This window comes from Akebia trifoliata, chromosome 7, assembly GCF_017979445.1.
Source record: "Akebia trifoliata isolate Shusen 1 chromosome 7, ASM1797944v1, whole genome shotgun sequence".
In the NCBI taxonomy this organism is placed as follows: domain Eukaryota; kingdom Viridiplantae; phylum Streptophyta; class Magnoliopsida; order Ranunculales; family Lardizabalaceae; genus Akebia; species Akebia trifoliata.
Genome location: NC_141381.1, coordinates 3,485,269 through 3,496,372, shown reverse-complemented (window position 1 = coordinate 3,496,372; position 11,104 = coordinate 3,485,269). Strand labels below are relative to the sequence as shown.

Genomic DNA, 11,104 nt, shown 5'->3' with positions numbered 1-11,104 from the left:
GGAACGTTTAGTTGACAATCTTAGGATGACAACATTGGCTGATAAAATCTGTCCTATATGACTTAGAAGTTTTGGATTTAGATTGATTTTTTGTGAAGATGATTTTTCCATCATAGAGATCATTCTCATAGAAATGAACCAAATATAAAACTTCTAACCCCATCAAAAGTGATTAACAAATTAACAATAAAAATCAACAATTCTTCAACTTTGTGTACTACTTTTCATGGGGTTAAAAGTTTTAGATTGGGCTGATTTTTTGTAAGGATGATCTCCTCACCATAGAGATCATCCTTACTAAAAAACTAATCCGAACGAAAACTTTTAGAGTATGTTTGATTGTACATGGAAAATAGGGTGGAAAATCAATTTCCATGGAAAATGACATTTTTCAAGTGTTTGATTGCACATGGAAATGGAATTCATTTTCCACCCCATTCAAAAAGTCTACTAAATCATGGATTTCACTTTCCCACCCATATGGGTGGGAAAATGAAATCCACCCATATTTTCCATCATCAATTCTTCCCTACCACCACCACCACCACTACCACCACCACCACTATCACCACCACCACCACCATCACCATTATACTAACCTCGTCGTCATCGTCACCATCGCCGTCGCCATCGGCTCCATCTCCGACCACCTTCTATCTCTATATTTCTTTTTCTTCTTCTCCATCCCTCACCTCATCCACCACCACTACCACCACGTTCTCCTCCCCATCTTCCTTACTTACCTCCGTCGCTACCGTCTCCGTCGTCGTCGTCGTCGTGACCGCCACCGTAGCCGTCGTCGTGGCCGCCACCGTTGTCTCCACATCCTCCCCTCTCCCTCTTCCTCATCATCTTCTTCTTCCTCTCCCCCTCCTATCATCTTCTTCCTCCTTCTCCTCTTCTTCTTTTTTCTCATATTTTTTCATGATTTTATCCATGTGAAATCAAACAATGGAATTTGATTTTCCAACCCTACCTATTTTCCACAGCTAATTTTCCATGGATTTAAAATTCTATGGAAAGTGACTTTCCATGCAATCAAACATACCCTTAATTCATATAGAATAAATTTTGTTAGCCAATGTTGTCATCCTAAGATTGTCAATCAAACGCTTCCCTATATATAAGTATATATAGGTGGGTAGTGTTCACAGACAACGTTAAGGAGACAAAATTTGTCTTATATGGCTTAAAATTTTCGAATTGAACTAATTTTCTATGAGGATGATTTCATGTAAATGATATCTATGATGATGAGATCATCGTCACAAAAAATAAAATCATCCTAATCTGAAACTTCTAATCCCATCAAAAGTGACTAATGATAAAAAAAATTCGATGGTACACAATTTTAAACCATTTTTATGGGGGTTAGAAGTTTTCATATTTGATTGATTTTTTGTGACCCTCACAAAAAATCAACACATTCCGAAACTTTTAAGTCATATTAATCAAATGCTGTCTCCCAACCTTGTCTCTTTGATGTTGTCTTTCAACACCTTTGTCTTCTATGACTTAAAAGTTTTATATTGGATTGATTTTTATTATGATGATCTCTATTAGTAAGGAGATCATCCTTATACAAAATCAAACTTAAAGATCATCCTCACAAAAAATCAGCCTAATCTGAAACTTTTAATCCCTTAGTAAAATTTGTATATCATGCAACACGAGATTAGTTGGACGAGTCAACTCGATTCAAATTTGGTTTTCAATTTGTCACTCTAAGACCCAAAAGGTTGGAACAAATGAACAACGATAATTACAAAAGCATCGTACAAATTAATAAGGGCATCTCACGTCATAACCAAATTATTTTGTTGTTAAAAGTTTTGGAATGAGCTGATTTTTTCTAAATCCGTTAGGAGTGCTTTTATAATTACCCAATCAACGAATCCGTTCTAAAAATTAGTTTCGTAAAGGGCATTTAGGTCATTTCAGTTGGTCTAACAGAAGATTTATGTCATTTGATTCGATCGCTAACTTGATCAAACTGTTAGGGTTTTGGAATTTAGCCTCTCCACAGCGACGACCTTTCTTTTCTTTGGAAATCTAGGGTTAGGGTTTGAGGAACAGAGAGAGAGAGAGAAGATGAAGACTATACTATCTTCAGAGACCATGGACATTCCAGATGAGGTGAAGATCAAAGTGAAGGCAAAGATGATACAAGTGGAGGGACCAAGAGGAAAGCTTATAAGGAATTTCAAACACCTCAACTTGGATTTCCAACTCATCAAGAATCCTGAAACTGGGAAGAAACAACTTAAGGTTGATGCCTGGTTCGGATCAAGGAAGACCTCTGCAGCCATCCGTACTGCCCTAAGTCACGTTGAGAATCTCATCACAGGTGTCACCAAGGGTTATCGTTACAAGATGAGATTCGTCTACGCTCACTTCCCAATCAACGCTAGCATCAATAACTCTAACAAGAGCATCGAGATCCGTAATTTTCTGGGCGAGAAGAAGGTATCATTATCAAACAACTCATACTTGGCTTGTTTCACATTGAGATTCTTTGGTTTTGTTCAATTAAATGCAATTCTAGGTCAGTGGCGTCTTATTTATTTATTTTTAAATATGTTAGATCAAAATAAAATTTTGGGTGTATTTTTGATCCGTAAATGTGTTTATGTTATATCTGTGAGAGAACGTAAAAAATTCATTCTAAACTGGCGATTGTATTGTATTGGGATTTTAGGAGGATAGTTTTAGGTTTGTTTGATGATTTTACGGTGCTGCCCCTTCGCCTGAAAATATGCTGCTAATGGTGTTTTTATAGAAGAGAAAGAAATAATTTTTTTTTTATATAGATGAACATCAGAGAGAGAGAGAGAGAGAGAGTGGTTATCAAGTGGACGTCAACGTTACAGTAGGGTGACTATGGACCATATTGTTAAGTCCATTGGATGGCAAAGTATCCCCAGTGACCTTAGTGTTGATGTCGCTATGACTCTAGCTTTGACAGTGATGTCAATGTTGCCCCTAATCTTCTTGTTTTGGAGATGAATTATTCTTAGTTCGTCTCCAAAATAAATCATCTTCAACTTTTCTTTGAAGTTTGAAGAGTCATAGCCAATGCCAATATCAAGGCCAATGCCATTGGGATTCTTTGCCGCCTAATGGACATAACAATGTGGTGCAAATAGATGTTAATCACCCTACCAATGTGGGAGAAGTCCATGATCAAAGATATTCTCGTCAGGGGTAGAAGAGGAAAGACAATAAACTTGGAGGGTTGTTATTGGAAAAGGGTGTGAGTAGGAAAAGTAATATACAAAGTTAAAGGTGTGCTCTTGGAAAGAGATAGAAGATGAAAGGCAACAAAGTTGAAGAGGTACTCTTGTAAAGGGGAAGAAAAGAAAATAAAGTTGAAAGTTATCCTCGAGATGCTTGCAAGATTGAACTAATAACCTCATGAAGCAAATGTTTTGATCCTTCAAAGATCACAACAATTCATTTCTTCCCTAATACCCCAGCACATTGCGAATTTTCATTGAAGATGTCATTCAATTGAGTTATGGGTCTAGACATGGGATATGATTTGTGAAGATGATGCTCTAGACATGCTTTTTTCCTTGGATAATTTGATGTGCTACAACTATTAAAACTTGTATTTTCCTTGGTACATAGGGTTGATATTAGACGTTCATTTTGGTTTAATGTATAGGGTTGATTGTAGACATTCATTGTGATTGAAGGTTTTGTTAGGGCTTGCCATTTTATTGGTCGACATAGAATTTCTGTCATTGAATACATTTTAAAAAAATCACCATCATTAGTTGTATTTGACTGAGATGATTTTGGGCGTTCCTCTCATGAGATGAACACCTAAAAGAACATATATGAAGACTGTGAAAAGCAAATATGAATTCATTTTCAATAACATAAGGCTTGGCTTTGGATATAATGGAATGAATGAACAAGAATCCTTTAGCCGACCTCAAAATTTTGGTTCAAGACCTTGTTGTATTATTTCATTAGATGTATGGGATTTGTTTTCTTGTTGGAATGTTTCTTCGAAGATATGCAAACTTTGAAAAGCATCATCATTTGAGTGTTTTTTTTTCCTATTGATCTAAGGGGAAATTATCGCAAAAGTACTAATTTTTTTTATATTTATAAAAAAGATAACAAATAGGCACTTAAAGTACAGAAAATATTTTTTTAATTAAAAAAAATAAATTTAAATGAAATTAAGATATCAAGATCTTGATCTTGATCTAGATCAAAATTTAAACGAAATCAAGATATCAAGATCTAGATCAGGATTAAAGTTTAAACAAAATCAAGATCTTGATCTAGATAAAATTTAAATAAAATCAAGGTTTTAATCTTGATTATTGGATCAATATCTGGTTTAAGATAAAGAAATGTTTAAATGTTTATTTATAATTATTTTTGTTGAAATAGATGGTAGCTAGTGATAGGTGTATTTTCTTGGAGGTCCAATTAGTGACGATATTGTAAATGATCGTCAAGGTCATATGCCAAATGATATTTAGATGGGACATGTTATATTTTAATATTTAAATTTTTATTAATAATTAAAGTTCCACCACTTAGTGCCTTAGCGTTGATTTCACCACTTGGTGTGAACTCGATACTAAGTTTTGGACTTGACACTAAAACATTAAGTTGGGTTCTTGAAACTAAGTGGTGAGCTCGAAATTAAGTGGTGAACTTTAATCATTAATAAAAATTTAAATATTAAAATTTAACATGTCTCATTTAAATATCACTCCATAGATGACCCTGACGATCGTTTATAATATCATCTGTAATCGGACCTCCAGGAATACACCCATCATTAGCTGCTATCTATTTTGACAAAAATAATTATATAAATAAACATTTAAATGTTTCTTTATCTTAAACTAGATCTTGATTTTTTTTTTTTAATTATCTTGATTTTGTTTAAATTTTGATCTAGATCAAATTCTTGTTCAATCTTGATTTTGATTTTGCTTAAACTTTTATCTTGATCAAGATTTTGTTTAAATTTTGATCAAGATCTTGATTTGTTTAATCTTTTATCTCAATCATGATCTTGATATCTTATTTTGTTTAAATTTTTATGTAGATCTTGATCTATCTTGATTTTGATCTAGATCTAAATTTTCATCATTTGTTATAAAAGGAAAAAAAGAAATGGTAAAGACTATTTTATTCACCTTTAATTGATGTGTGTCGATGCCGGAATCTCGGATGAAATCAAGATGTTCAAGTGCCAAAATCAAGATCTTCAAGGAGGAGGAAAAGAAGAGGAAAAATCGCAGGAAAAAAGTGGGTGGAAGTACATTGGCACTTTAAGTGCCGAGAATTTTTTTTTTTTTTTAAATAAATAAATCGGCACTGTTAGTGCTGATTTGTTATCTTTTTGATAAATATAAAAAAAAATTAGTACTTTTTCAATAATTAAATTTAATTTTGGGTTTTTTTTTTCGATAATTTCCCCTTGATCTAAGTCTGCTTTTGTATTTTTGAAATAGGTGCGGAAGGTAGATATGCTTGATGGTGTTACCATTGTCCGGTCTGAGAAGGTCAAGGATGAAATTGTATTGGATGGGAACGATGTTGAACTTGTTTCCCGATCGGCTGCCTTGATAAACCAGGTACCCTTTCTACTCCCTTGTTCTCTTTCAATGCCTTCCGTTAATTTGTGAATTTTATTGATGTCAACTGTTATGATTTTGTTTGGACAGAAATGCCATGTTAAAAACAAGGATATAAGGAAGTTCCTAGATGGCATCTACGTAAGTGAGAAGGGAACTGTGGTTACTGAAGAGTGAAAAAAAGAAGGTAAGGTTGTGGAATAGAGATGTATTGGATTTTCGTCCAAAGTTTTGGTTTGGATGGTGGTTCATTTTGTTGGTTTGTTTCTTTAGGCACTAGTTTTTTGTGGACACCCTCTCAGATTGTTTACCAATTAGAGATTCAAAGTGGAACATTTTTGTGGAATCTGGAGATGATTCAATGTCATGAAAGTTACTTCTAAGTAACTTTTATGAGTGCCTTATTTCCAAATTCGTCGCGTTGATGATGTTTGAAGTTCTGGCAGGTTGAATTTCTGTGTGACTTGGACATAACTTTGGTACGCTTTGTACATTCTAAATGGTTGGAGATAACTTTGGTATGTTTTGTACATCCTAAATGGGTTAAGGCCACAAAAATCAGATAAATTTTCAATTGTTATAGCAACTTAACAAATTCAAAATGGAATGATTTGTCATATTAGTATTTGTCCTAGAAATTTATGTTGCGTCTTATATTGGCAACGTTGGATACTAGAATTTCAACGTCAGATTAAAAAAAAAAACTCTCTCAGCCAATCAGACCAATTTGAATGAGTTTTTTTTAATTTCACTTTGAGATTCTAGTATCCAACGACACTGACATTGCCAACTGTCTCTCGCTCACAAATGTCTAATATGAGATTCAGTATTAATTTCTGGGACAAATATTGGCGTAAAAAATCATTCCATTTTGATGGTAATCATTCTGAATTTGTTAAGTCGCTATAACGGTTGCAAAATTATCTGGTTTCTTATCTACATAAGACAGTATCATTCTCCAAGGGATTAGCTGATTAAATTGGTGAATCAACGAATTAATTGTCATCAATTAATAACAAATTATGGTAATATTTTTACCATTACTTTCAATATATTATTTTCTTGTATTCTCAAATGTTAGCGACAAGATAGGGATTTTCACCAACGTTTGATGAAGGGTTTTTGTTTGTTATCAAAAATTATCTTTTATATGTTTTCCAAAATTTCCTTTTTTTATTTTTTATTTGAAACTTTTCAGAATTTAGCTGAATTAATGGAATTGAAATCGCATTATCTAATCCAAACTTTCTTACTATGGTAGGTTGCTATAAACGCATCAATACAGTCTAGGTGGGAATGAACCGATTTGCATGGAAAGTGAATGAATAAATGATTTCCCCTGAAAAGTAAGGGTTTTAAAGCTTATCTTTATGTATTTTCCTTGGAATTTAATTTTCTTTCAAAAGGTTTATTCCACCATAAGAGGATAAATGTAATGACTCACTCCTAAAATTAATAAGATAAATAAATATATATATATATGAGTTTCGTTCAACAACAAACATTTTGGCAAAACATTTTTCAAAACATGGGTTAGAGGTTTTAGAATTGGCTGATTTTTGGTGAGGATGATCTTCTAATCATAGAGATCATCCTCACCAAAAATCAGCCCATTCTAAAACCTCTAACCCATGTTTTGCCAAAATGTTTGTTGCTGAACATTTCCCATATATATATATATAGGGACGGTTCAGCAACCCGAAAGTTTGGTGCCAAACATTTTTCAAAATATAGGTTAAGAGCTTTGGAATGAGCTGATTTTTTCTGAGGATGATCTCTATGATGAAGAGATCATTCTCACCAAAAATCAGCCTATTCCAAAAGTTCTAACTCCATCAAAAGTGATTTACAAAAATTGGACGGTCCAAAATTCTTCGACTTGTAAATTAGGGTTAGAAGTTTCAAATGAGTTGATTTTTTGTGAGGATGATCTCTTCACCGTAGAGGTCATCCTTACAAAAAATCAGCATATTCTAAAACTTCTAACCCCATCAAAAGTGATTTACAAAAAATGTTTGGCACCAAACTTGGCAAACTTTAGGGCTGCCGAACCGCTCCAATATATATATATATATATATATTGGAGCAGTTCAGCGGCCCTAAACTTTAACAAGTTCCGTGCCAAGTTTTCCCGACCATTCGATCTCCACGCATCTGATGTTTCTGCGGGATTTTTACGATTTTAATGTAAAAGCGTATTTAATTACAATCGACTCCCTATAAATTCTTCATTTTTTCTTTTAAATCTCTCTTTTGTAAAAGAAACCCTTTTTCTTCGAACGACTGTCCCTCTATATATATATATATATATATATATATATATATATATATATATATATATATATATATATATATATATATATATATTATATTTATATTTATATGTATATGTACAGTAATTAATTGATTAATTAATAAAAGAGCAATGCTAAATGGACAGAGTTTTTGGCTAATGCCCTATGATGTATTGGCTCATAGTCTAACAAATATTTGACATGTGGCACAATGACATCATCACTCTCATGCCCTCTACCCACATATTTACTTTTTTCAGATTTCAAATCTTAAAAAGAGTCATTGGGCTCACATTGACAGTCCAACAACGCATCTTTTTAGATTTCATGAAATTATTTATATTAAAAAAATATATTATTTTTCGAATTTGACAAAATTCAACGGTGAAAAATAATTATTTAATTTTTTTTTAAAATTCATATAATTTTGTCCTCTACAACTCCATTGTATTGGATGATGTTTTTTTTAATGTCACAAGGTGATCAAATCAGAAAATTTGCCTATTTTTTCACTATGGACACGAGAGAAAAGGATGTCAGGGGCGTTGGCCAAAAACAGCATGCAATTAACATCACTCTTAATAAAAGGATTAAATTAAAATAAAACTTTAAGGTTAGGTGTGTTTTAAAATTATTTAGAAGTTGAGGTTTAAACTGCTTTTTTAAGATAAAAGGAGGGGGTTATAACGAACTAAAAACAAATACAAGAAGAAGAAAAAAAAAAAGTTGGGTTTGTTAACGGTAGACCTCACCATTATGTTTGATACGTAGGGACCTTTGCTGCCTAGCATTTTTCTCAAGTGGAGCTATTACAGAAATAAAGAAAATCAAATGAGGGAAAGGAAAAAGAAGGGAAAGGGATTTTTGAATTTTTGGAGTGGGTTTAGTGGATGGAAATGCTAACGTCCAAGAAATCATAGGGATTTTAGTATTGTCCAACACTTTTTTTTAGTAATACACCTCCTCGTTGTCTTTTAGTGAAAAATACAAGAGCATGTTAGTCTTTTACGCAATAACTATATTTATTATGTCATTAATAAATACATTTATTATGTTGGCATTAATTGTCAAAGCATTTATAAAAAAAAAAAGATATTTAATTCAAAATACTTAAATGCTCATAGTATTTATTATGTAAACAAGCATTTATTATATAAAAGATTAATACACCCTTATTTTTGTTTTACTAAAAGACAAAACGAAGAAAAGTATTATTATTATTATTATTATTATTCGGCACCCTACTATTTACCCTACGCTTTGCCCAAGGTGTTTTGTCCTACATGGGTTAGAAGCTTTGTAATAAGCTGATTTTTTGCGAGGATGATCTCTATGGTGAGGAGATCATCCTCACCAAAAATCAGCCCATTCCAAAACTTCTAATCCCATAAAAAATGATTTACAAAAAATGGACGGTCCACAATTTTTCAACTTGTAAACATGGGACTAGAAAATTCGGAATGGGCTAATTTTTTAGTGAGGATGATCTTCTAACCCATGTAGGACAAAACACGTTAGGCAAAGCGTAGGGTAAATAGTAGGGTGCCGAACATTTCCATATATATATATATATATATATATATATATATATATATATATATATATATATATATATATATATATATATATATATATATAGATATATAAAAGATTTTCTCGATGATTCTTGATGGATTTGAGTGGTTTTAAAGGGTTGGAGTTGTTAGATTTAAATTAATTAATTAATTTTAGGGTTTTTGGTTAATTTCGTATTTGGATTATTTTCGAAATTGGTTTTAGTGATATTCCTAGATATTTAATAGTGGTGGGCCCCTACCAATATTTTTTTATATTAAAACAAGGGATTAATCCCTTTGTTGCTTGGCATTTTTCTCAAGTGGAGTGATTACAAAAAATAATAATAATAATAATAAAAAACGAAAAACAAACGAACGAAAGGAAAAAAGGAACAAGAAAATAAAGGGATTTTGGAATTTTCGGAATGAGTTCAACAGATATATGTATATATATATGAGATTTTCTTGATGATTCTTGATGGATTTGGGTTGTTTTAAAGGGTTGGAGTTGTTAGATTTAAATTGATTAATTAATTTTAGGATTTTTGGTTAATTTCATATTTGGATTATATACGAAGTTGGTTTTGGTGATATTCATAGATATTTAATTGTTGATTAGGTTGTAAATTGATGATTGATATATGGTTCGGTGAATGGTTAAAAAAAAATTCACACAAAATGTTTGAAGAACTGTCGAACCTAAATAAATTGTTGTAATTTCAAGTGTTTGAGAAATGATCAAATTGACTAAATTTTTGTATTGGGTACTTAAAATAAATATTCGTTTGAATAGATATTTCAATAGATGAAGGATTAGTAGAAAATATAAAAATTGATATTTATGGATATAAGCTACAAAGAATTGAGGAAATAGTTACGGGCGATAACACATGTTGATGCATTAGGTGGGATATGTTAATTTGGACAAGTGAAGTTTATGACAGGTTATGTTGTTAGTAAATAAACTATAAAATTAGTTTATTGTAAGCATTTGAATGTGTTATTAATGAAAAATTAATTTTGATTCTTTTAATTAGAAGGAAGCGTGCGAGAAAATGGAGAAGAAGCCAACTTAATCAATGTATGTCCAACCTATGATTATGTAAGTAATAATCTTCCTTATTCTAGAGTTTTACAATAATAAAAGAAAATTCTTTTATTTAGATTATGATTTTAAAAAAATTATTTTATTTATAAGTATTATTTTGAGAAAAAATTATTGATAAAGTTATATGAGGTTGGATTTAAAAAATGTATATAAACTATGAATTGATTTATGATAAAAGAATGTTTATGTTAAAGCATTTGAATTCTTGTGTGATATTTTCCTAGGTGTATCAAGAATTGCTTCAATGTAAGTAATGAGATTTTATAATTTTGAAATAATTACATTTAGAGAATGATTTAGAAATAGATTGAATACTTCTAGCAAGGTTTTGACTCAAGTAACAATTGAGTGCTTTATTTTAAAAGTTTTTATGTCAAAAGACCGGTGAGATAGAATACCATGAGTTAAAGGTATAGTGATGCCTTGGGTGTGAGGACCCATAAGATGTACGATACCAGTTTTAAAAGAAATTTTACAGACTACCCTAACAATTGGTGCAACTAAACAAGTAGAGTCTAGCGGGTTCATGGTTTT

General features: G+C 31.7%; 1 protein-coding gene across 1 annotated transcript; it reads left to right on the top strand.

Moving 5' to 3' along the window:
- The first annotated feature begins 1,983 nt into the window (after positions 1 to 1,983).
- Positions 1,984 to 6,012, top strand: LOC147398008 (large ribosomal subunit protein uL6z/uL6y). The gene is made up of 3 exons (XM_086447117.1): positions 1,984 to 2,466; positions 5,490 to 5,612; positions 5,703 to 6,012. Exons 1-3 carry the CDS (start codon positions 2,092 to 2,094, stop codon positions 5,787 to 5,789), a joined length of 585 nt encoding a protein of 194 aa, XP_086303243.1. The 5' UTR covers positions 1,984 to 2,091; the 3' UTR covers positions 5,790 to 6,012.
- The last annotated feature ends 5,092 nt before the right edge of the window (positions 6,013 to 11,104 follow it).